We start from the raw sequence: 26,957 nt of genomic DNA, 5'->3' as shown, positions 1-26,957 counted from the left end.
GGCGTCATTGTATAGGTTTCTGTAATATCTCTGGACAACCTTCCTTATATTGTTTTGGTCCGTATATTTTCTTCCTGCTTCCTGTAGTTCCAGTATTAGACTTTTTTCTTTCTTTCTCCTTACTTTATAGGCTAGAAATTTCCCAGCCTTGTTTCCAAATTCAAAATGTCTTTGTTTAATATATTTCAACTTGTTGCTTATTTCTTCTGTCAATCTTAAATCTATTTTTTTCTTTAATAGGCTCAATTCATTTTTCCTACTTTTGTTTCGTGGATCTTTCATTATTTCTTTCTCTCTCTTTTTTTAATCTCTTCTGAAATCTCCTGAATTTCCTTCTTTTCTTTTCTTCTTTTTTCAGATCCTTTTTTCATCAATATACCTCATATGACCGATTTCGAAGCGTCCCAGATTATTTTCATTTTTGTATCTTCTTCCTTGTTTTCCACAAAATACCTTCGTATGTCTTGTTTTATCTGTATTTTGATTTTCTCATCCTTGATTATGTTGTCATTTAATTTCCATGAATATTCCTGATTATATTGTCTAATCTCCATTATTATTTGATTGTGGTCTGAGACATTGGCGCGTTACAGACGCGCCTATACTGCGTACTAGGTTAGGAAGGGGAGTATTAGGGTTAGAAAGGGGCATCACTTCCTGATGCCCCTAACCCTAGTACGGACTGAGTCCGTACAAAATGGTGGCGCCCGATGCACACGGGCACCGCCATGGGGACGTCACCACCGCGCCACCTCCAAATGGGGCAGCGCAGAAGTGACATCCTCGCACCGTGCGAGGGCGCCTGGGACGCTCTTTCGGCGGCCCCAGAAGGGGATCCATTTCGGAGCTCCTTCCACGATTTGCGTCACTGACACAGCCTCTGCACGGCTGCGCCAGCGACGCAAATCAGAAAGGGGCCGAGTGGCCCCTTTCTCTGCATCCCCGCCACCGCCAGGTGTCCTAGGGGCATGAAGCCCCAAGGACACCCCTTTCCAGGCCACGGGGAAGTGGCCTTTTGCGGATCGGGGCCGAAAAGGCTGCCGCTGTGGCAGCTGAGGTCCCAATCTGGCGGGGAAAGGGCCGGATACAGGCCGCCCCAAACGGGCGGTTTGTAACGTGCCTTTGTTAACTTTTATTTGAACATCCTTAATTTCTTTTAGTAGTTGTTTTGAGATTTGGAACATATCAATCCTTGAGGCAGAGTTGTGCGGAATCGAATAAAATGTATAATCTTTTACCCCTTGATTTCTTTGCCTCCATGGGTCGATTAGTGAAAGATGTTCCTGCAGCTCAGAAAAGTTTTTCTGGTAATTTCCCTTGATTACTTTTTATCTTTTTCTTTGAAAATCTATCTAATTTGGGATCTAGTACACCGTTCCAATCCCCCATGAAGATGTAATAATCATAATTCAGATTATCCAGATTCTTCATTAAAAATTTTTGTAGAATTTACTCTTCCTCTCTGTCGGCCCATAGATTCCAAGCACTAGAGTCCTCTTCCCTTGTACTGTTATTTCAATTCCAATGTATCTTCCTTCGTTATCATTAATGATTTCTTTTGCTGGTATTAAATTGCTGACATATACTGCCACTCCACTTTTCTTTTTCCCACCTGCACTTATAAACGCCTGTCCTAATTTAGGATTTTTAAGGTATTTTATCTCCTGTTTCCTAATTCGAGTTTCTTGTATACTGATTATTTCTAATTTCCCTTTCTTTAAAATATGAAATATTTGCTTCCTTTTATAACATATAAAGACTGAAGTCAGAAGAGAACTAGTTATGTTGAATCAGAGTGATAAATGAGTTATTTTACACAATCCAAGCACTGATAGGAAGAGCATTTACACCACCACTTACATTGAACCGATGAAGGCTACATCAAACCAGAAAGCCAATCCATGGACTAGACCTGAATGCAGCATGTGGAATTTGAACGGGATTTCTATCCTAAAAAAACAAGAGAAAATATAAGCCACAAAATCATGTTCTTCCTTAGTTATATAGTTTCCCCAAAGCCAGTATACAATATTAGCTATATAACTGGACATCTAAACAGCCCCATCAGACAAAATGTGACTAACAGAAGTATGTAATCTTCCATCGGTTGCATCATATTAACTACACCCAACACTTTAGACTCACTTTTGCTCCAATTGCCATTGTGACTCAGGTTTGTTGACGGTAGAGGTTGGTTCTGGCTTTAGGTCCTTTTACAGGAAGTGACTAACACTAGTCTCAGCAGATGAGCAATGAAAACATAATGAGCACAACGATGCGTTGTGGCAAACTCTACTATGCAGCTACTCTGGCAACACTATTAATGATGTAATAAGATCATCTACAACATCAGGGAATCATGCAATTGCTCATCTTTCAGTAAAGTATATACTGGAGGGGGAGGAATAGCATGGCACCAAGGAACATGGCCATATTAATATGAAACCTCCCTGAAATTCCCACTTTTAAAGGTGTTTTTTTTAAATGGTAAGAAAACAAATTTAATGCACACCCCTGATCTGAGGAATGAAATATGTTATATACTGCCATGTGACAGTAATGACCCCCTCCCTTAATTCTACATAGGACAAACGGTCCTTACTTTATGTGAAAGAAAAGAATTAGCACAAATCAAAAATCGAAAATGCAAATATTATGAAAATTTATGGATGAACTTATGGTGGCCACCCTTGTGAGGTGAAGGACTTCAAAGACAGATTCCAATGGGAAAATAATTGTCTAAGAATTCACCCAAAAGTACAATTTGATCTCTCGTGGCTTGAGGATGGACAACACAGCTCATTGCTTGTTCTGACTGAGTAGAAATACACTCATTGCATATATTCATTAGCTCATCAATGGAGAGTTTCTGTTACCTCACAATTGCTGTTTGCTAATGACTTCTATTAAGATAATGATCTGTTTGTCACATCTGCATTTCAATTCCACCTCTGCTGAGGACATATCTCAACAGTTCACAAAGCATGTGGTGTATAATCTGCCAAGTGCATCAACACTCCATGCACTTGATGAACAAGGCTACAGTCCATAAAACACACACAAAAAAAACCCCTAAATAAATAAAACACAAAATCACTGTTTTGTGGGAAATAGAAGTTGTTAGTCTTCAAGGTGTCATGAGACTCTTCATGGCCTTTAATGCAGACATGATTGCAAGTACACTAAAGAAAGGAAACAAAGCATTTGGCTCCTACTGACACACAGGCCAGGAATTGAGATATAGTCATCCCTCCATATTTGCGGCTTTGATATTTGCAGATTTGATTATTCACAGACTTCATTAATATGTTCTCTCTAGGACTGTCTAGGTCCTCCAGTGCAACTCTGTGGTGAACTTTAACTGAAAGTTGCATTGAAAGACCATTTGTAGCTATTCCAGTACCATTCTATGGTCAGTGTATGTTGGACATTGACCACAGAGTTGCACTGGAGGACCAAGAGATTCCTAGAGAGGTATCCTCTCAGGGAAAAACATGGTGTTTTTGTTATTTGTGTTTTTTCCATATTCATGGGGGTCTTGTTCCTCTAACCCTAGCAAATATGGAAAGACAACTGTATAATGTTTCTCCCCTCCCCTACTATTTTAGCCAACAGAGAAAGGTGTTACCTGTGCAAATCCGCTTCTTTGGCGTCTAAGAAGTTCACTGTATATTTAACAGATTTGGCCATTAGAATCCTAATATCAAAGGTATCCTAGGACCAAAAAAAAAGCAGACCATTTAAGACTTTTGCCTGCTGCAGGATACCTAAAACTGGAGCTGAGCTACCACCAACATATCTCTTACCTCCAAACAAATGTAAGGAAAGAAGCAATGCATTGTTGACTTGGTTATATACCATATACACGCTAGAGAAAGCAAGATTATGCCTTTCTTCCTTGCTCCCAGCTACACCCAGATGGAAACAGAGAGGGACATCATGTTCCACACAGAATACACCTCACTGCTGTGTTTCCAGATACCTATTACCCCCCCCCCCCCGACAGTAGCAGCAATACCAAGGAACAGGTGTCTTATGGACAGTTGTTTTATGGCTCTCTCCATACTGAGAAGCTAGAGCAGAGAAATGTTTTGAGACAAACTACCCATGTCTCAATGGCTGAAAGTAAAATGCAGTGTGAACATGCCAAAACTGGTTTTCAAACATAATTTCACCTTGGCACAAGAGGGGTTTGACAAGGAGTTTATACAAGTGATTAACAGGAAACATCCTCAACATCCTAATCCCTTTATAGAAATCTATGGTGCTACTACATAATTTCAAGTTGTTTATCTTAGATAAACTGGTAAATAAGTGTAGGATATACTTGTATAAAATTATGCACGCTATGAAGAAACTGGTTTTTCTCCCCTTCTCCTTATACTATAAAACCTCAGGTCATGCAATGCAGCTGAAGGGTGAGAGATTTCAGACAGAAGGCCACCCACTTGGTTGCATTAAGGGAGGATTAGACAAGTTCATAGCTTAATTCTCAAACAATGGCTACCAGTCAGGGTGGCTCTGTATTACTTCCAATATCAGTGGCAGCATGCTTCTCCCTTTCATGTGGGAAACCCAAGCGGGAGACTGCTGCTCCACTCATGCTTTGCTGCAGGTTTGCTATGAGGATTGGCATGATAGAGGTGGGAGGTTGAATTTTCTGTTCAACCATGAATCATTTGTTGTTGTGTGCCTTCAAGTCATTTCCAATTTATGGCGATCCTAAGGCAACACTCTCATGGGATCTTCTTGGCAAATTTGTTCAGAGGTGGCTTCCTCTGAGGCTGGGAGAATGTGGTTTGCACCAATGAGTTTTTATGGCAGAGCAGGAATTTGAACTCTGGTCTCCCGGGCAATAGTCCAATGTTGAAACTACTACACCACATTGGTTCTCTGTGAATTAGATCTCTATTAATCCTAAGATCTCAAAGAAGGACAACCAGCCATTGGTATTTTAAGATAAGAAGAATACATGGAGAGCCATACCATTACCAAAGAACAAAGCTAGGACCAAATGCTGCAAATGCAGTTCTGATGCTTGGTGCTGGGGTGGGTGAAAGGATGCAATCAATACCAGATGAAAAGGGCTGTACACTAATGCTAATGGCTAATGCTAGAACCAAAACACCCATACTTATTCCATCAAAAATGGCATAGAGCTAATTCTAGCCTGCATGGGATTGCCAGAGTGCTAAACTAGATAGGCAGATCTTCCATCCAGCCTCAGCACAGCTATCCATTCCCTTCATATTGTTCAATCACATTTCACTCCTTCCTCTTTCTGTACCCTTGTCACCACACCAAATAATATCAATTTCTGCCAAAAAATGATGCGAGTTCTATGGAAAAAGTTACCACAACAGGCTGCCTGAAATATTCATCTACTGCTGCTCCTCGAAGTGCCGACAAATCTACTCCATGGAAGGACGGTTGATACCTACAAGACAAGACAGAGGAGGCTGGATGACCTGAGGTGGCATGAAGAGGAGATGTCTCAAAAGGCACTGGTGCAGCATTTAACTAGTGACACCATGGCCTCAGGAAAATCAGTTCTGTCTCCCCCCCCCCCAAAAAAAAGCCATTTTGGAAAACAACAATGGCATTACAGATGATTATGATGTATGTTCTTATTGCTTTCTAACCGGAAAAGATGCACATTGCACAAAAAGATGTGGCTGCTGAGGTTTAACCAAGCCTGAGCCTCTTTTTCATAAAGCAACAATGGAATTTGCTTTCCCTGGGATATACTGCAACTGTTAAACATCTAATCTCAGTGTCCTAAGTTCATGGGTGAAGAGACTCACCAAAAGTTAGCTTTTGTGAACTGTTCCATGTAAAGCTGTTCATCTGTGAATGGTGCTAGGTGGACATCTCCAATTGTTGGAAACATATTTCCTGATATGGAAAGGAAGGTGGAGACAGTATTTTTATTAACAGAAAGAAGCTTGGCCCACTTTTTCATTTAAATAATAAAAAACAAGGATTTTTTAAAAAAACAAGTCAGTACAAAAATTAAACAACTGAACACACTGAAAACCAGGCAGTAAGCAAGTAGGTAAGACTGCTCAGAATTCAGACATTTTGAGGACAGTAAATTAAAAATAAGAGAAACCAGACAAGAATACTGATAAAAGTATACTTACAACCCCCTATCCCAGATAAGCTATTTCTTGAATCACTGTTAAATGATTTCATTGTGTATTTATTAGTGAGTGTTATCAAACCTTTAATTTCCTTCCAAGTTCTGTGCTTTGACTCACCGAGGCAAAATCACTCTCATAGTGGAGGACTTTGAATCCTGACTCACCAAACATCCTGTAGAAATCTGTATTCTAAATTATGTTTCCCATTGTATATCTTTCATCTTCTTTGGGTCACCTCCTCATTATCAATAATTCTTAATTTGCTTAACTATTATGGAAAAGTGCAATTTGGTGATGGAGTGTTACCCAAGAGATAAACACCATCTTTTGGTCTACAAAACTACTAATGAGCATAAGCACTCATATAATGCACAAGGGTGGTTTTATAGTTAGGTGCAACTATCTTCAAATCAGAAAAAACTGGCTTGGGCAGTGGCACACATTCACAAGCCCAAATTCCTCAAATCTGCATCACCATACTAAAGGAAAGCAAGCAGCAGGCTCTTTCTCCCCAAATGGGCTTTGGCAGCACAAAGGATCAAATGTAAGTTCTTCCCTCACTGACATCTAAGACAATATGGGCGAGTCAAAAGAGAGCAAATGGACCTATCCTTCTGTGCCTGGAAAGACTGTTGCCACATAAAAACATTCTCTTCCTACTTTAAGCTACCCAAGGCCATCTGCTTACAAAGTTCCCAACATCATCTTGGCTTTGGATGCCAGAAGACCACAATCATAAGCAAATGATTGACCACAATCATAAGCAAATGTTACTTACCACTAGGTTTTAAATATTTCTTGGCATGCAAGTAACTCTCCAGCATACGTTCATTGAAAAGCATGTAACCCATTGGCTCAGAAATAATGATGTCCACCTGTTCTGGAAGTGACACTTCCTCTACCTTCCCAGGAATGACCACGATCCGATCAGTGAGGTTGTTACTTTTCACTAAAACCTGCCCAAGAAGTGGAAAAGGCCAAAAACAGGTTAGCAGCCCCAAACATTCCTACTCATTCTTCAGATATCTAACAATCTGAAAAGGATTGCTGTTTTAAACTAAAGAGTTCATAGTAGTTCAATCACCAACTAAGGCAGTTCATATTCTGAAGATAACTAATAAATTGCCAGTGCAGAATCAGGAGCTTTATTGGTTTCTGTCACTGGATCCCTGCTGTGCTGGTAGCTGCAGTACAGTCAGCCCTCCCCAGATTCTTTATCCACGGAGTCAAGAATCCACAGCTTAATATATATTCTATACAATGGTAGAATAAAATTGTGTCCTTTATATAAAATGGCAAAATCAAGGTTTGCTTTTGGAATTCTTTATCCACAGATTCAAGAACCCACGGCTTAATACACACACACACACACACAGCCATGGATTCTTGAATCCGTGGATAAAGAATTCCAAAAGCAAACCTTGATTTTGCCATTTTATATAAAGGACACCATTATATTCTACCATTGTATTTAATGGGAATTGAGAGCATCCATGGATTTTGGTATCCACAGGGGTTCCTGGAACCAAACCCCAGCAGATACCAAGGGCCCACAGTACCGCCTTTTGGATATTGGTAGCAGTGGCGCTGTCATGCCAGCAAGCTGCCTCACATGGGAGTAAGATAGCTGGACCACAGGGCTCGTGTCCTCAGTTCAAGAAACCTGGGAGCTTGCTTTATATTGGACAGCAATATCCCAAGTGCAAAACAGATACACAATGTGTCAGTTTAAGGATGCAGTGTGTAGAATTTGCCACCTTGTTGCTGTTATTATTTATTCATTTATATCCCACCTTTCTTTCCCAAATACAGGGACCACATTTTCCTCTAAAATAAAAGTAGCAAGGAAAGTAACTTCTATTTACACATGTTAAATACAAGAAATATTAACTGATAAAATAGTTCAGTTAACCATCCTAGAAGGATCTGAGTATCTTTTAAGTCATAGAATGAGCTACTACAAACTTGCCACCAAGAACCAAGCTGCTCAGGAGACTTTTGAGGCACAGCCATTTTAACATATGCAGATTCAAGGTGCAAAACAATGTAACTATAAGGTAGTTATATAGCATCCTATCCTAGGTGGCTGGCAGGACAGATACTATTCATTGTCTTGTCTCCACATCATTTACACATACTGAAGTCTCCCAACAGAATCTTTACAATCACTCTGAGAGTGAACAACTGGTTCAAAGAAAGCTCCAAACTGTACAGAAATTCTAAGACTCAATACTCTTTCAGTGTACCAGATTTTTCCCCATCCTGAACTTTAAGAATACTCTGTCCCAGAGTAGTATATGCTATCTACACAAGCACAATAACCAGTTGGGTCAATGGATACCAATCCTAGCCTTGAAATAAAGTCCAGTTTCTTTTTCGTACCTGAACTGATGGCACCTTTATTTTATAGACAGAAAAGCTTAAGTCAGAGAAGAAAAAGAATCCAACTGGCTATAGAATCTAACATTTGTGTCTCACTGAAGGCTGGACCCTTACAGATTACTTCATCAGTCCTGGAATCTCACTGACCTCTGCATGCTGAGCCATCGTGCTGGCTTCCACTGCATAGATTTTTCTTGCTCCAGCCTGGGCAGCAAAGAATGACAGGATGCCAGAACCACAGCCAACATCTAATACAATCTGGAGGCAAAGTGACGAGACAAAAAAAATCAGCTAAGTTTGTCACAAACACAATAAACGAATAAACTAAATCTCACACTTACCACTTATATATTAAATAATTAATCATTTATAGTTTTCTGTGGGTCTTCTGGGCTATGTGGTTGTGCTGTGGAAGAATTTATTCCTGATGTTTCACCTGTTTCTGTGGCTGGCATCTTCAGAGGGGGTTGTGTGTAAATTTAACTGTACTTTTTTCAGTATTCTTTTCTGGTTTCATTTGTTTTTAATTTACTGTCATTAAAACATCTCAATTCTGAGCAGTCTTACCTGACTGCTTGCTTGCCATTCTGTACGGTTTTCAGTATGTTTTAGATGCCAGCTGCAGATGTAGGCGAAATGTCAGGAATAAATTCTTCCAGAATATGGCCACATAGCCCAGAAAGCCCACAGAAAACTATGGACACTGGCCGTGAAAGCCTTCAACTTCACAATTATAATCAAGTCATCTTTATAGCCAAACTGCAATATACTGCAGAGTGTAACTCTTCCATTCTTGAAATATGCAGTTGCAGCACCCACAAGTTCTTATTTAGATATGTAAAGGTACTTATATACCTCAGTTCTAGACAACGAGTCTGCTCAAGGCAGTTTACAAAATTAAAAGAAAAATGGTTGGTATCCTATTCAGTATTTACGATCTCATAAGACTTATATATTTTTGAATTCATGTTTAGTCACTGCAACTCTGCAGTGGCCAAGAGTCCCCCCCAAAATGCACCTAAGAAGCCAGGTGGTGCTACCAACATAGGGATTTCCAAGGCACTGAGCAGTGGGGCGGTGTGTGAAGAAGTGGCCATCCATCTCAACACCAACAAAGTGCTTTGCAACAAGCAGTTGCAAAGTCCCCATGGCTGCCTGTCAGCAAATGCCTTGCTGCCAGGAGAGGAGTAGATACTTTTCACTGCTTCACTCTCAAGGGCTTGAGAAATCCCTATGCCTCACTTCTTCAAATTCTTCGCCTACAAATCAGTCAATTACAAAGTCATTTCAATTAAACATAGGTTCAGCCAGGCCTTATGACCCTATTTAAAAACACCTGAGGGAGAAAGACACGATTCTGAAGTTTCACAATAATGTATTCACAACAATGAAGGTCCCATCTCCTTTGCTCATTAATGTAACAGACCTCACTGGTGGATAAATAACAGCCTTCATAGCCAATCATAAAGCCCAGGTAGGTTCATACAGGTGTACATAGATCTTCAAACAAACAATCCTAGGCTATTTAAAGGGAAAAAGCACAACTTCAAATTGAGTTCAGAAATGCATCAACAAGCCTGGGTATACAATCAGCGTTAAATACGCTGAATACTTGGTTCCCACAAGCAACTGGACATCTGCATTCTTTATTTCCAAGAGCTTACAAACTGTCTTCAAAAACTGCCTCATGAAGAAGGGATTATCATGGCCCAGTTCTGAAGTAATGAACAAGCGTGGCAGGGTCTGTCCTTTCTGTATAGGAAAATTAGTGGTGAAAGAGTTGAAACACATAAAAGCCAGCCACTTTAATCACTTGTGCTTCCACAGACAGGACCAGGAGAATCTGCAAACAGTGCAACTGGCCTTATGTGGAAGTGCACTTTCATCCAAGATCAGCTGCACAGCTACTTCTAAATCAGGTTACTCTACCCACAGAACCTCCACCTTATCTGGATTAAGCTTTAGTTTCCTCATATCCATCCCTAAACTGGCTCCTAAGTGACACTGAACTCTTGTTCCTCAGATCAGAGAACATGATGCACAAGTATAAGACATCACCCTATGATCAACTCTGATCTACTACCATTCTTTGCTGGTCATCCTAAATTTCTTCTTTGGCCAGAACATGGCAGTATTACAGAGGTAACATTTCTTAGTATCCAATTTAAAATCCCTCCTGGATCCAGAAGAGCTTATGTGCAATTGTATACCAGGGACATATGTACATTGTGCCAACATAAAAAACCCTTAAGTTTGTAGATTTCTACTAAATTTGACTGGTTTTATTGATCGTACTTGATCTCATCCATATTTATCGTTGCAAATTATTTTTTTCAAACGTAAGCAGTACTCCTTTTCAAATATTCTACATAAATTTATTTTGAGCATAGAGGGGAGCCTAGGCATGAAGCTTACACACACATTTTCAGCGAGTAAGTTCAGCTTTGGCAAAAACAAACTGTGGCTCCTTAGGCGGAGTCACTACCATTAAGGTTCACTTACTTCACAAACACAGAATATACTCAAAAAGGATCATTAGATTCCACTCCCTTACCTTATCTTTAAAGTCACTATGGTTCTGCAGGATCGCTCTCTGGTATGTGCCTGTTCTGACATAATCCTGCATCATATTTTGCTGCTGGGACAAGTATCCATAAAACTGAAAGGTAAAACATAAAACCTCTGCTAAAGCCCAGGCTACTTCAAAAAAGGTAGCAGCATAAACCAACATTCTTAAGTATCACTAATACTCACAAAGTCTGTGAATATTCTGCTCTTACTAATGCACATTCTCTCTACAGCATGGTGGGATTCACTTGGAAATATTAAATTATAATGTGGTACTTTGCCTCAGAGCTTCTACGAATTATCAAGGCATGCATCTAAAAACCTGTACAGCTCCCATTAAAGCACATGATCTCTTGGTTTCACAGAAAGCTTTCCATGCATCTTGAGGTTTCAGGTACAGCTCATCAAAGATCTACTTGGGATTTCAAGAGATACAGATCCAGTCCCTAAAATATTATTACTACTACCCTCTGTTTTCCAGAATGTAAATTCTCGTCCATCTAATGCTCCAACCTCTAATGGTAGGGAATAGCATTATATAGTGATATATTATTTCTGTAGAAGGAAGTGCAGGCAGCAAGCCTTTACATTGATCTCATGCCTGTGTATGTCTTTTTTTGGTTGCTTTGGAGACTGATATTCCCTTCCTCTCTCAAATGTACCCCAACTCCTCTGGACCTACCATAGACCCACTGAAGTTCCCACCTTTATAGCCATTCTGTGTCTCAGGGGAGATCACAGTAGCAATTTAGCTATGTCCCCATAACCAGACATGAAGCAATTACATCTGGCTATGATCCCTGGAGAACCCAGTGGATGATGTAATTTATTTATTATTTATTTTATTTATGGTATTTATACCAGGCCCTTCAGCCCTAAAGGCTATCAGAGCAGCTTACAATTATTATTTTTAATTAGACAATTCCCTGCCCTCAGGCTTACAATCTAAAAGACATGACACTAAAGGAGAAGGGAATGGTGGCGGGAAAAGGGATGGGGTCCAGTGGTTATTCTCTCCCTCTGAGGCATGATGGACTGGAGGGTGGGCTCTTCTTCTTCAGGCTAGCCCTGATGGAGCTGGGCCTGCCTGTTCACTCCCTCACAGGCCGAAGAATGACAGTTATCATGGAGGGAGGGCTCCATGGTGAAGCTGGGCCTGCCTGTTCACTCCCTCACAGGCCAAAGGATGACAGTTATAATGGAGGGAGGGCTCTCTATCTTCAGGCTAGCCCTGGTGGAGCTGCCTGTTCACTCCCTCGCAGGCCGAAGAATGACAGTTATCATGGAGGGAGGGCTCTCTATCTTCAGGCTAGCCCTGGTGAAGCTGGGCCTGCCTGTTCACTCCCTCACAGGCCAAAGGATGACAGTTATAATGGAGGGAGGGCTCTCTATCTTCAGGCTAGCCCTGGTGGAGCTGCCTGTTCACTCCCTTGCAGGCCGAAGGATGACAGTTATCACGGAGGGAGGGCTCTCTATCTTCAGGCTAGCCCTGGTGAAGCTGGGCCTGCCTGTTCACTCCCTCACAGGCCGAAGGATGACAGTTATCATGGAAGGAGGGCTCCATGGTGAAGCTGGGCCTGCCTGTTCACTCCCTCGCAGGCCGAAGTATGACAGTTATCATGGAGGGAGGGCTCTCTTTCTTCAGGCTAGCCTTAGTGTCTAAGTGTCACTTAGTGTCTGGCTATAGATACTATCCAGACACTCCACAGCAAGCACAGAACGGACATGGGTAGGCAGGGGCTTCAGTGGATTTACAGTAGGTTGCACAGTGGTAAATGGCTCAAGACAGGAGTAGTGCAGAACAATTACATTAGGCTGAGCTATGCAGAATTCCAACCACAATCTGCAAAACACAATTTTAACAATCTGGAGCTTTTCAAAATCTGAGAGATAATATAGCCTAGGCAGTGAGCACAAGGGGGCGGGGGGGGGGGGTTTATACAGTAACTCCATTCCCCTTACCCACCTCCAGGGACAACCCTCAACAGTGAGCTCACCTACCTGGAAGTACTGCACAGCAGAGGATTCTTCTGTGCGCTCACTGAACACTGACTGCTCCACGTTGTGGCCCCGGCAGTTTTTCAAGATATTATAAAATGAGCAGAAATCTAAAAGTAAAGCCAAGCATTGCCCCTTTAGCATTCAAATGTCTTTGTTCAGAGCCAACCCAAAAGGAAGAGGAAACACAGTGTATATGTGAGTAGCAAGCAATATTCTTTAGGGTTGTGAGAGACTGGAGCAGAAGAAAGATAAGAATTAAACCATTCCATTTTAACCAGTGCTGTATGTATTCCAATGTCCTGGACAGGGGATGGACTACTTTTTTTTTACTCCCACCTTTTAACCCATGAGACCTATTAACAGAGTATTGAGCCCTCAGGGATGCACAGTTTTCCACAGCCTCAGCAACAACTGTGTCAGAAAGAACCAGTTCCAGGCCATGCAGCAACCCAAAGAGCCGTGGCCAAGGCATTTCATTTATATCCCACCTACTCTCAGTAGGTTTTCATGGCCAAACAGGGATTCAAACTCTTTTCTCCAGAGAGCTAGTCCAACACCAATAAACAATGAAACTAAAAATTCTATTTGAAGCCTGACATTATACCCATTTAAATGTAATTTAAAAAGACTTAAGTGCTGCACAACCACATCAGAACACCCTTTAGCCATATGACTTAAGAGCTACAGGCCTGCCTAAATAAAAACGTATTTGCCTGCCTGCAGGAATACAGCAGAATGGAGGCCAACCAAATCTCATATGGAAGGGAGTTGCATAGTCTGGAAGCATCCACTGAGATGACTCTCATCCATGTCTTCACTATCATTTAAGTCAGAAGGCTGTCTTCATCAACCCAGCCTTTGCTTCCAAGCTCTTTCTAGGCTAAAATAAGCTAGAACTCGACAGCATCTTATTTTCAGCCTGAAATTTGTTTAGTTCATTTAGTACTCAGACACTTTTATTCAAATGAATTATCCCCCAGACTTCTTCATCCAATGTATGCAAAATGTTATCATATGACCCTCAACATCCTCAATTTTATAATCTTTGCTCATCGGCCTAATTCTGCTGTTGAATCCATCTAGCTGTTTGTTTCACCCTTTCCTATCCTATTCCACTGATTCATTTTGAATATAGTTACCCAGGCAAGAAAGTTGAGAAAGAAACAAATGGGAAATATATGAAGCTTCTTAAGTGCTATGTTATTTTACTAGTTTTGTATGTAGAGGGGAATTTTTATTTACTTTTTTCCTTTTAATATAGGAGTGCTTCTAATCCTACAGCTACAGTGGGGATGGGAAGCATAGAGCTCTCCAAAAGTTGTTGGACTGCAGTGTTCATCATCCTTTACTATTAGCTATGCTAGCTAGGGCTGCAAGGACTTGAAGTCCAACAACAGCTTGAAATGTACATTTGTCCAACCTCAATATACGGTCTAAAGGACAGACCAAAACAAACATTATGTGGCGTGAGCACAGCTTTGTCTCTTTCAACATCAGTACAAAGGAGACATGTGTGCATCTGTTTTTAAAGCCTATCCAATAGAGTTAGTAAGGGCCTTTCCTCTGGAATCTTACAAATCAACACAAATCTGTTTCCTCATCCCACAGTGGGGTCTGCAGTATTAAAATATGTTCATATTCATTTTACATGACTGTTGTGTTAAATAAATAAATACAGAATGTGAATACTGGAACAGAATTTGCACCATGGAAACCTGTTTTAATTTAAATATCTAGTCCTCAATATAGCACAGAAGCTAAAGGATGGAATGGCTGGAATCTGCAGTGCCCTGAACATGTTCAAAGTTTTTAGTAGAACTGCCATCTCTTCCATTTCCCAAAACATCTAGGAAGGTGCCAGATTAAGGAGAAGGGGGAAAGGTTCCTAAACAACCTAGTTAAGTTTCCTCCACAATAAACATATTCATCGACAAGTCCTGTCAAAAAAAGCGAAGACCAAGAGTGTGAGTAATTTTTTAACCAACCTCATAAAACATTAGTTTCATAATGTCCAATTAATTGCATTATTATAGGGACTGTTCCTCTGAGATTTTTCTCTAGAAAAGTTTCACAAGTTGATCTGCGATAATTACTTTCAAGCCTACATAATGTGATCTTGCTGCGTATCAAAGTTTTGATGCTTACTGTTTTCAACTCATCACCAGCAGCACCAACCCTAATTAGCTGGCAAAGCTGTTTCCAGCACCATATTGAATATATGTACCCATTTCAATTAGTATTATAGCAGTATATCTTTTTACATCACAAACATAACAAGACAAACATGCAATACGTGTGTGTGTGACAGACGTTAGGCTTAGTGTGTTCAGTGGGGTATACTCATAAGAATACAGCCTGAAGTTTTACATAAAATGTTTGATATTTTTAAAAATCAAGAAACTTTTACTTGTTATTTTTTCAATAACTTAAGCTGAACATTATATAACTGCTAACTCCAACAGCTGTTTAAATGACACACGACACTGAAAAATCTCTGAGCAGAACTGCAAGGGATGTAGTAGGCACAAGTGGTGATCAGACCTGGGAAATGGATTATTTAAGTAGAAGGTTCTCCAATTTGAAAATGCTATGTACTGGTAGGGCAGTTATCTCTATCTGCCCAAGCAATGCATTTGGTTTCCAGCACATTCAGGATCATAGCAGTGCAAACCAAACACAAATCTTTTGGTACTTACCACTTGGCGTTGCAAATTGTATAAGGACACTATTACATCCCAGCGTGATAATGAAGGACTGTTTGCCCACTCGACTGCATTCTGTCTCCTTTGATACAGAACACTTGAATACACAAACATCATCTTCTGTGGAAGGAAAAGGAAGAAAGGGAAGCACATCAATGACTCAATCAAAGCTACGAAAGCTCATGCCACTAACTTCTTTTTTTCAGGTACTCTCAAAGGTGATACAAGATCTCTCTACATACTGATTCTACAGACTAACATGGCTATATCTTTGAATTCAATCAAGGCTTGCGATTCTGAGATTTTTCTTTTTTTACAGGTGTGACGGATAGTACGTTTTCTCCCAAAGGCAGACAGGCAGCCAAGTCTATGGCAGCACAATACACAACAGGACAATGAATTGTAAACAAATCCAGCATCAGTGTGTTGAAAAGTTCTGGAGAGAAGGGAATCAATATTCATGATGGAGATAGTTTATATTGATCAGAGGGCAAGTCCATCTACTCAAGTATCCTCTAGGCCAACATCCACCTCCTGCTGGCTTCTCAGGCATTGGAATTCAGATGCATATTACTTGAGTACCAGGAGACAATATAAAGCCATTATGACTTAAGTAGAGGCCTATATACCACCCTGGGTACCTACCATCAGTCAGGTTGAGCTTGTTATACTTATCTGGCAGCTAGGTTAGTGACCTCTGCAAGACCACAAGGAATTTTCAGCAATTCCCTAATCCTCAAGCATGCTCACATATTTGACATTATTAATATTTCCTTTTATTCTTATTTTTGGATAGTTAAGTAGGCAAATGTCCACCTGCTATGTAGAATACCAGTCTGCAACTTATTGTCACCATTCCCCTCTACTTCCTAAGAAGTTCTCAGGCTGCTTTTTTGTTAAATTCAAAGAGATATTGGAGGGATTCCTTTCCCATCTCTCAGTGGTTACCTTCCACACACTGTGCCAGAACCACATGTCTGAAATGTATCTAAAGCTCTTAAATGACATTAGTGTATGCCTACAGTATTCTATGCCATGTTGTTGTGTGCCTTCAAGTCATTTCCGACTTATGGCAATCCTAAGGCAAACCTATCATGGGGTTTTGTTGGCAAGGTTTATTCAGAGGTGGTTTACCATTGCATTCCCCTTAGGCTGAGAGAGTGTGACTTGCCCAAAGTCACCCAGTGGATTTCATGGCTTAGCAGGGGAACGGAACCCTGGTCTCTAGTCATCATTCAACACTCAAACCACTATGCATTGTTCGTTGACTTTCTACTCAATACCATATAGCCACCTAAGCAAAAAGAGGTATTTTCATTTCTTGTTCTCTCCAACTGCTTGTCCTTTATTATCTTTTCTTCTTACCCACCTCTATTTTGATCTCAAGGTTAGACAGCCTTCTTTTCAGATATCAAACCTGGAGAACATTGTTTCACTGACATCCAGAGTTTAAGCCAGTAATTCCCAACCGGTGTGCTAGGGTATATTAGGACACCATGAGAGAATTGCATGTGTACCATGAGACAGAAGAGTACAGCTATGAGCCTAGAATACTAATCAAAAGAACCTGCTGGATGATTCACAGATCTAGCTGTGTCACCTCCTATTAGCCTACGCACAATGGAGTCAACACTCTTCTGACATCTGCTCTCAGCCTTCTCTTAACAAAGAGGTTTCATCTATACATCAGAACTAAGAACTATGACAGACATAACCTACATATATGTTCCTTTGTTTTTATTAAAAAGCCGGCAACCAACTTTAAACATTGTGAAAATGAATCCTCTAAAGAGTGGGCATTATCTTAAATACTTCCATGTTTACTGGAAGTTTCATAGGATGAGTCCAGGTTATAAGGCTTTATTGGTAAAAGAAAAAAGCCCAAATGTCCAATATCTATTGCAACGTCAAGGATTATGCTCTACATTAGGGCCATCACGGAACTAACAAATGGAAGGGCAGTTTTTAGAAAGGGTATGGCTTTTTGAGTGTCTCTTTGTGACACTCTATGTCCTTTCCATCAGTCATCTTTGTCCTATCTTGTTTTCATGGTTTGTCTCCACTCAGGAAATAAATCCCATGGCTTGACAGAAATTTATAATTGAAATACAGACTAGGATCAGAAGGAGAACTTGACAAGAACTTGATATTTGATCTTTTTAATTGGTGGTCTGCTTTTTTATCTAATTCTATCTTGTATTTATTATCTATTTTTAATATGTATTTTGTAGAATGTATGCCATTGGCAGATTTCATTTTTATCGATTTTACTGCTTGTATGTACAGCACTGTGTAAATCTACAGCACTATATAAATAAAGTATAATAACAACAACGACAACAACAAGCAACATGTTAAGTAGAGTCTAGATCATCTAACAGGAAAAACAATGCATTCAGACCTATGGGAGTAGCCACCATACTATATAAAAAGGCCAGAACAAACTGGCCACAGTGCAAGGATTCCTAGAAAATTAAGTACCAATAATTGCTTCCACAATACGTAGAATGATCATAGCTCTATAGTTCTGGTGCCCATTACAGCACCAAGATGTTGCCATCTTCATGAGAAAAGCATACTTATTCTTGCTTGTGGACTGTTGCTTGGTTTCTTCTGTTGACCCTTGTTGTAAGCTTAGAAGAAACAATCACAATAGAAGCAAGAACACTACGGTTGCTGTCTCCAATTAATGTGCCATATAATATGTATGGTAATAATACACCATTGTGGAGTTCAACATATTCCATGTTGGACTAGAATTTATAAGCTGCTGGCCTAGTTTTGTGTCTGTATGGGAGCATTTCTGTCCATATAAAGTACTTTATTTTATTACGAAAACTTATCATTTCTGGCCTAATTTTTTTCTTACTTCTCAGATGGCAAACGATATACTTCATATTCACAATTTTTTAATCAATGGATTCAAGCAACCACAGCTTGAAAACATTCAAAAAATATATAAAATTCCAAAAGCAAAACTTATTTTTGTCATTTTATATAAGGGACAACATTTTACTATGCCACTGTATTTAATGGGACTCAAGCTTCCACGGATTTTGATATCCACGGGGGTCCTGGAACCAATCCTCAATGAATACTAAGGGCTCAGTATATATGCGTAAGTCGCACACATCGGGTAGCAGTGTGCAGCTCTCTCTGAGTATTGTTTGCCTCCAGGTTGTTTCCAACTTACAGCAACTTTAAGGCAAACCCATCACAGGATTTTCTTGGCAAGTTTCTTTAGAAGGAATTTGCCATTGCCTTCCTCTGAGGCTGAGAGTGTGCAACTTGCCCAAGGTCACCCAGTGGCTTTCCATGGCTGAGCCAGGATTCAAACCCTGGTCTCCAGAATCATAGTCCGACACTCAAACCACTACACCATGCTTGCTTATACAAAACTAAGACTTTTACATTTTTAAAAATTCATAAATACACCTGATAGTACCCATACATATGCTAAATTATGAATGAAGCTTTTTTTAGGTTGGAGTAAAACAGTAAATTAAGTTTAGGTTTAATATAAAAAATAAGTGGTATATTTATTTTAAACCCCCCCCCCCAAAAAAAAAATCTGTTTTTCTTTCCCAAAGATCCTGGAAAAGTCTGAATTTCTATAAATTATGCTGATGGAAGAAAAGATGGAATAGCGGTATATAAATAAAACAAATTATTATTATTATTATTATTTAGAAAGAGGTGATTTCCTTTCCTATGCCTTGCCCACAAGAAGATTTCCTCCTCTCCTTCAACACATATTGTACTGAATTCAGATAAAACGTTTGAACCATGCTGTTTTTAAACAGACAATATAAGTAAGGGATCTGGTGTTCAAAATAATTTTTATCTACTCATACAAGAGCTTAAAAAGGACAAAAAGGCAGGATTGCCATGACCTTACATAAACAAACCTGGGCAACAGAAATTGTCTGATGAATAGCTAGTAACAGATACCCCCCACCCACCCACCCCTCTCTCTCTGTGCGTGTGTTGTGTGTGTGTGTTGCATACCTTCAAGTCCTTTGTGACTTATGGCAAGCCTATCATGGTGCTTTCGTGGTAAGATTTATTTAGAGGAGGTTTGCCATTGCCTTCCCCTGAGGCTGAGAGCATGAAGGTATTTTCAACGGATTAATTACAAAGTATACTTGACTGATACTTTGAAATCTGCACGACTCCTATATTAAAGTAGCCTAGTTAGTTTAAGAAGGCTTAGCCAAAATTACCAGTACCAACCCTCTCTCAGCTTGAGCTGGACAGGCCATAAAACGAAATAGGAACAACTCCAGGCAATTAAAGTGTTACTGCAAGAACTATTTGAAGTGAAAAGTCATCCTCACCAGAAACAGACTGCTGATGCCATGACTCTGGTCCTCCTCCTGGACCATCTTCTACCTATATTGCACTTTTGCCATATGACTGTCAGCCTACCCACTTCCCCTCCCTGTCCCACAAACACAAAGATATGGACAGCTTAATGCGACGCAGCACTGTTGACATTTTTTCAGGTGAAACAGGGCATGGAAAACTCTGTGCATCCTATGTTGTCAAATGAATTACAGTACTGTATATGGAAGTAAGCATGTAAAGAAAAATATCACCATTACTGGTGCAGGTGCAATTAACCTTGGTAGTGGATTACTGCACAGTCATCTGTGTAGAACTCCATCTGAGGATGGTACAGAAGCTGCAGAGTACAGGAGGCAGCTGCAGACCTTGCCTCATTGGCCGCTCTGTATCACAGAATCATAGAGTTGGGAGAGACCCCCCCAAGGGCCGTCCAACACCCTTCTGTCATGCAGGAATTCACAATCAAAGCACCTACTGTGAAAGATGGCCATCCAACTTGTTAAAAAACCTCTAAAGAAGGGAAACTCCACCACACTCCGAGGGAAGCTATTCCACTGCTGAACAGCTCTTACTGTCAAGTTTGAATCCATTGTTCTGGGTCCTATTCTCAGGAGCTGCAGAAAAGAAACTTGCTCCATCCCTCAACATGACACCCCTTCAAATATTTCATAAGGTTGAAATTTCATGGGTGGAAATATTTCAACCAATATTACAATATCACCTCTTAACTGTCTCTTCTTCAGGCTAAACATACCCAGTTCCCTAAGTCGCTCCTCATAAGGCCTGGTTTCCAGACCCTTCACCATTTTTGTCGCCTTCCTCTGGACACGCTCCAGCTTCTCAACATCCTGGACAAAGGATTATTCCAGATGAGGCCTGACCAAAGTAGAATAGAGTGGGACTATTATTTCCCTTGATCTAGACACTATACTTCTATTGAGGTAGCCTAGAATTGCATTGGCTTTTTAGCTGCCACTTCACACTGTTGACTCATGTTCAACTTGTGGTTTACTATGGCCTGTTACAGACTGCCAAAATAAAACTGCTTTGGGTCTCTTTGGAGTTATGCTATTTAAATGATGCATGGGTCCTAAGAGTCCAGAGGTCGTGCCAAAGCCACACTCCATTCCTAAGCACTGGAGTGCAGATTTGGTGCAACTTCCGGATTCTTAGGATGCATGCATCATTTAAACAGCATACCTCCAAAGAGACCCGAAGCAGCTTTATTTTGGCAGTCTGTAACAGGCCTATGAGTCCAAGATCCCTTTCACGTGTAGTCTTGTTCAGCCAGTTATCCCCCATCCTATATCTGTGCATTTCATTTTTTTTTTTGCCCTAAATGCAGTACCTTACATTCCCTCCCCTACCCCTTGAAATTCATTTTGTTAGTTTTGGCCCAGCCTTTTAATCTATTAAGGTCATCAGCACATAACTCTTTTGTTCAAGGCTCTGCATTAAGTATCTATTTGGTACCAGACCAGATTCAAGGTTCTGTTACTAGCATACAAATCTCTAGGACTAAGACATCTGAGAATACGTCTTCTCCCTTATCATCCTGCCTAATCAGTTCTCAGGCAGTAACCCTATTGGGTCCACAGAGGGCTGAGATTCACACAGAGTCCATCAAGAGAAGGGTCTTTAGTGTATTGGTTCTCATCCTATGGAACACCTTCCCAATCAATGTTAGACGCACATCTGCTCTTCTTTGCTTTCAATTTCACTTTTTTCCAGACCAGTATCTGCTGAATAATAAATGTGATTTACTTTTTAAATTAATGTATTCAATGTTTATTGTACCTATTCTACTCACTTGTTTTAATCTACTGGTCACCCCTCTGAAATCTCTAACACAGAGCAGCCTATGAGTCTGAAGGAGGGGAGAAAGTTTCTTCAGATTTACAGGGAAATATACACACTGAGAAAAATATAGAAGGATTTAAACTCTTAACTCACAGAATCTTAGCAGCATAGAGTTGGAAGGACTCCTGTGGGACATCAGGCAAGGTCTGCAGCTACAGCATCCCTAGCAGGTAGCTGCCCGGCCTCTTTTTGAAGATGTCCAAAAAATGAGACTAATCTAGGCAATTGGTTCCATTGACGAACTACTCTTACTGTCAAGACATTCCTTATGTTCAATCGAAATTCACTCACATGTAACTTTAAACCATTAGACCTGGCCCTACTCTTTGGAGAAGCGGAGGACAGACCTGCCATCCCGTCTATGTGACAGTCCTTGAGATACAGTATTTGAAGGGTGCGGTCATGTCGCTCCTCAGTATTGTCTTCAACAATATGAACACTTTCAGCTCCTTCAATCTTTCCTCATATGTTTTGTTCTCCATACCTCTTATCATCCTTGTTACCCTTCTCTGAACCCACTCCAAATTGTCTATATCCTTCTTGAGAATATAGGCACCCCAAAATGAACATATGTATATACTCAACTATAAGTCAACCTCATCTACAAGTCGAGGGCAGGTTTTGGGACCAAAATTAGGGATTTTGCCATGACCCGTGGATAGGTCGAGAGTAAAACTTCTGAGGCTCCTGTAGTGTGTGTATGTGTGCCGGTGGCATGAGGGACACTAATTGAGGCTTTTTGCTTCAGCGTTTCAGCTTTCATTTCAGCCTTCATGCCCCACACAGCATCAGTGGCGTGGGTGGGAGAGGGTTTGTTTAACAGCAATTAATCATCCAGGAGTGTTTCTGCTTCGCTCAAGAATAAAGAAACTCTCTCCCAACTGCATAAATGTGAAAGAGCTGCTATCACTTTACCATACTGACCTGTAAATAAGTCGACCTAGGATTTTGGGGTAAATTTTTAGGCATACATTTATAGACTTATAGACGAGTATATACAATACTCCAGATGACGCCTGATCAGAACAGAATATCGTTGGACTATTACTTCCTTGTCTTGGAAATTATGCTTCTATGAATGAAGGCTTAGATAGTACTTGCCTTCTTTGCTACACCATCTCACTGCTGGTTCATATTCAACTTATGATCAACAATAATTCCAAGGCCCTTTTCACATGTAGTACTATTAAGCCAAGTATCCCCCCCACCCCATCCTATACCATGCATTTGGTTTCTGTGACCTAGATGTAGAATTTCACATTTGTCTCTGTTGAATTCCATTTTATTAATTTCAGCCCAATTTTCTCATCCTTTTCTAGACCCTTTCAAGGTCATTTTGAATTCTGTTCCTATCTTCCAATATGTTAGCTACCCCTCCCAGTTTTGTATCACCTGCAAATTTGATAAGGATTCCCTCCACCCCATCATCTAAATCATATACAAAAACATTGAAGAGTGTCAGCACCAGGGCAGGACATAACCCTGAAGAGCTCTACTTGAGGATTCCTTCCAATATGAAGGACAACCACTGATGACAACTCTTTGAGCAGTTTCCCAACCAATTATGGATCCATCTGATGGAGTTTTCATCTATTCCATATTTAATCGTAGTCCATATTTAGTACTCTCTGGAACTAAAGATTAAGCTTCCCAAGAGTGGGGCTTGCATACAGGAGCATGTGTGTGCATTAAAGTAGTTAGATAAAAGTAAAGAGAAATCACAAAAGTTTCTCGTCAAGCATTCTCTTCATGGTCTCAAGTAGGCTATCAGTTTGAACCATCAAAACGATGCCTCTATCTTTGATCATCCCCCTCACAAGCAGCTCTTCCCCTCATCCAACACAGATCAGATCTGTCTGTTGGCTGGGATGTTCTAGAAAGGAATCTGCTGGATCTCTATTTTCTTGCTTTATCTAATATCCAAAATAAATGATTCGAACATTGCTGAAGATACTATCAGAAGTATAAAATTCTATGCAGATTCCCACATGGAGACCTTGTTCCCAGTACTTTTCTATCTTCCTGCCTACAGCATCTTCCTACACCCATATAACCTTTGCACCTGCCATTTACCCATTCTTCTTCTCCACGTAGCACATAGGAACGCTAATAATAAAGCATGTAAAAACCTGTACCTAAACAAGCAAGCTAAATTAGACCAGCAAAACATATTGTTCCACGAGTTCTCCCTTCAAGTATCCCAATGCACACATCACACTAGGGCTCTTATTCTGAATGCTGAATGGTGCTCTGAACATTGAAAGAAAGACAGAAGCAAGCTCTTCTCTTGTGTTTTACCTCTCTCCCACCCAGTTTCTCCTGAAAAGAGAGGGAAAGGAACTCACTGATGATCCTGAACATCTATGCCAATTTTCATTCCAACATTTCAGTGCTCACCTGAATTCAGGAATTCAACTTGTACACCATAAAAAGTCCAGAATCCCATCCTGAGAAGTTTGGAAGAGAAACCTCCTCTATTCTTCCAACTAAGAGACATATTGAACCTTTACTCAAATACTAAGAATAAACACAGTGTCTGTCGCCTTCCTTATAAAGCAAGGTTTCAATTTTTTGAATTCCAAAGAAACAAAAAGGCTAGCACAAAAATGCAGAGCGCAGGGAGCCTTTTTTCTCTGTTATTTCAGAGAAAATAGGGAGGGAGATTTTTTCCCCCAGACCATTGTATCTTGAGGCCTCCTTAATAATTTAATTCTGGGTTTCGCTCAGCTTTTGTCTTTTCCTTTGGAGTTGAGACAGGAAATAAGAGCATATTATATAATAATGATGATGGAGAAAAAATCTATTCAAAGAATATGTAGAACCTCTGTATCATAAACCAGTAACAGGATAGATTACGTAATAAAAGGTTGCAATTGCCAAGAATGGGCAGTTCAAGGAAGTAATGAATGGGTTATGTTTGGTAGATGTTTGTAAATATAGGACTTGTGTGATTGTGTTTGTTATGAAAGAGATGTTGAATTTCAAACTGTTCTTTTGTTTTGAATTTTTTTTTACTGTAAAAAGGAAATAAAAAGATAGATAGATAGATAGATAGATAGATAGATAGATAGATAGATAGATTGATTCTGGGCGTCCAGAGATCTGTCATTCTGCAATACAAAAGCAAGCATCCACATGCACTCATCATTTTCTCTCCTGGTATGGAAGAAATTCTATGGGTATTCCAGCCAAATACAAAATCCCAGGTGGTCTCCCCACTAGACAAGAATTCAAAATGTAAGCACAGTATCGTCACAGGTCAGTCTAAGAGGGGCGCTCCAAAGAAGAGATACAAGGACTCCCTGAAATAACATTTCAGGCTTGGCCAAATCAAGCACCAACAATGGTCCGCCCTGGCCTCGCATCCGGAGGCATGGAGACGCACTATCTACGATGCTGCAGCCTTTTTTGAAAACTCACGCCAAACGAATGTCGAAGAGAAACGACAACGCAGAAAGAACCACAACCCGGAAACATCACCCAAGGAGACTTTCTGCTGTGCTTTCTGCAACCGGACTTGTTTATCTCAGATTGGCCTTTTTAGTCATCAACGCACTTGTAGAAAGCGCAGGATGAGTCCTTCCTGAATCTTCATTCGCAAAGAAAAGCCAGAGCGATAGCAATGTTCCCAGCTTCGTCATCCAACATATTATGAGGGCAAAGTGTAAAACCGCCTTTTTTTAAACACAAAAATGTGAATACAAAAACTACTTCAAACTGTTTGCAGTTGAACTGCAGAAGCACAATATAACTTTGTGCAACAAGAATTATAAGATGGGCCCAGTAATTTTGATCTTTAACTTTAAAAAATATAAATCTCTAGCTCCAATCCACTTTTCCCTTGGACAGACATGACGCATTGTACAAGGTGCAGAGATCTAGAGGGCATGACGGAGAAGATCAAAAGTTCCATCCAGCAATTTCCGTGCTCACCAAGAGCTGGCAATTCAATGATGGGTCAGAGACAAGGCCATGAGCCCAGCAGGAGTCATTTTACTACAGAAAATTAACACAATGGGTCTTTGTCTCCTGAAGACACAAGCAGCTGGGACAGGAGGTGAACAATGCCGAGACAGAATTTGATTGGAAAGGCAAGGGTTAGCCTAAGACCAGGAGGGGATAAAAAAAATCCCAAAGCATTTGCAAATAACAATTCAGAACCTAGAAAAGAGAGCCCTGCCTTTTCAAGATACTGCTTTTGAAAGCTATTCAATGCAAATGTCTCCCATGCACATTAATTAGACTGTCAAGCTGGGCCTCCAGAGTCCTTTGTAAGCAATAAAAGGGACAGCAGATGTGCCCTGGCCTTCCATACACACAGTACAAAAGGGCTGAATGCCTAGTGAATTCAAGGGATTCAAAAAAGCCGCCAGAGGAGCGTTGTCACATCAGAGCTGATTTCATGAGCTGAGAGAGCCTGCTCTCCATTCCCTAGAGTTCAACTATTTCAAACGTCTGACTACTACCTCATCTACCAAAGAATACTTTCCTAGACGGGCAAGTAAGGTTCACCATTAATGGTATAAAAGGCACTGCAAAAGGGGAACATCCTCTTTGTCATATTTTCTTTATCCATTTAATTACCACTCAAAATATTTCACAGAAGACTTAACCCTCATGCACTACGATGGGACAGAGTATTGCCTCCTACACAACTATAAGCAGAAAACAAGTTTGTTCCCTCCTCAATATGACATCCCTTCAAATATTTAAACAGGACTATCATATCACCTCTTAACCTTCTCTTCTCCAGGCTAAACATGCCCAGCTCCCTAAGTCATTCCTCATAGGATATGGTTTCCAGACCCGTCACCATTTTAGTCGCCCTCCTTTGGACACGCTCCAGTTTCTGAATGTCCTTTTTGAATTGTGGAGCCCAGAACTGGACACAATAATCCAGGTGGGGCCTGACCGAAGCAGAATACAGTGGCGCTATTACTTCTCTTGATCTAGA

The 26,957-nt window shown here is 40.4% G+C and overlaps 1 protein-coding gene across 4 annotated transcripts in view; it reads right to left on the bottom strand.

Annotated features, from left to right (window-relative positions):
• Positions 1-26,957, bottom strand: part of CARM1 (coactivator associated arginine methyltransferase 1) — a 64,081-nt gene that overhangs the window by 21,159 nt on the left and 15,965 nt on the right. For all 4 annotated transcript variants that reach the window (XM_089489132.1, XM_089489127.1, XM_089489130.1 and 1 more), the window contains exons 2-10: positions 15,791-15,916; positions 13,095-13,201; positions 11,080-11,184; positions 8,673-8,783; positions 6,922-7,099; positions 5,805-5,895; positions 5,356-5,437; positions 3,629-3,714; positions 1,861-1,950 (exon numbers count right to left, since the gene is read on the bottom strand). In XM_089489132.1, the coding sequence (XP_089345258.1) occupies positions 1,861-1,950; positions 3,629-3,714; positions 5,356-5,437; positions 5,805-5,895; positions 6,922-7,099; positions 8,673-8,783; positions 11,080-11,184; positions 13,095-13,201; positions 15,791-15,916 (976 nt within the window). The remainder of the gene's footprint in view (positions 1-1,860; positions 1,951-3,628; positions 3,715-5,355; positions 5,438-5,804; positions 5,896-6,921; positions 7,100-8,672; positions 8,784-11,079; positions 11,185-13,094; positions 13,202-15,790; positions 15,917-26,957) is intronic.

The sequence above is a fragment of the Sceloporus occidentalis genome, unplaced genomic scaffold (genome assembly GCF_023333645.1).
Source record: "Sceloporus occidentalis isolate IW3139 unplaced genomic scaffold, rSceOcc1.0.p SCAF_1, whole genome shotgun sequence".
NCBI classification, from domain to species: Eukaryota; Metazoa; Chordata; class Lepidosauria; order Squamata; family Phrynosomatidae; genus Sceloporus; species Sceloporus occidentalis.
Note: the sequence above shows the minus strand (reverse complement) of the source record. Positions and strands in the feature narration are given on the sequence as shown.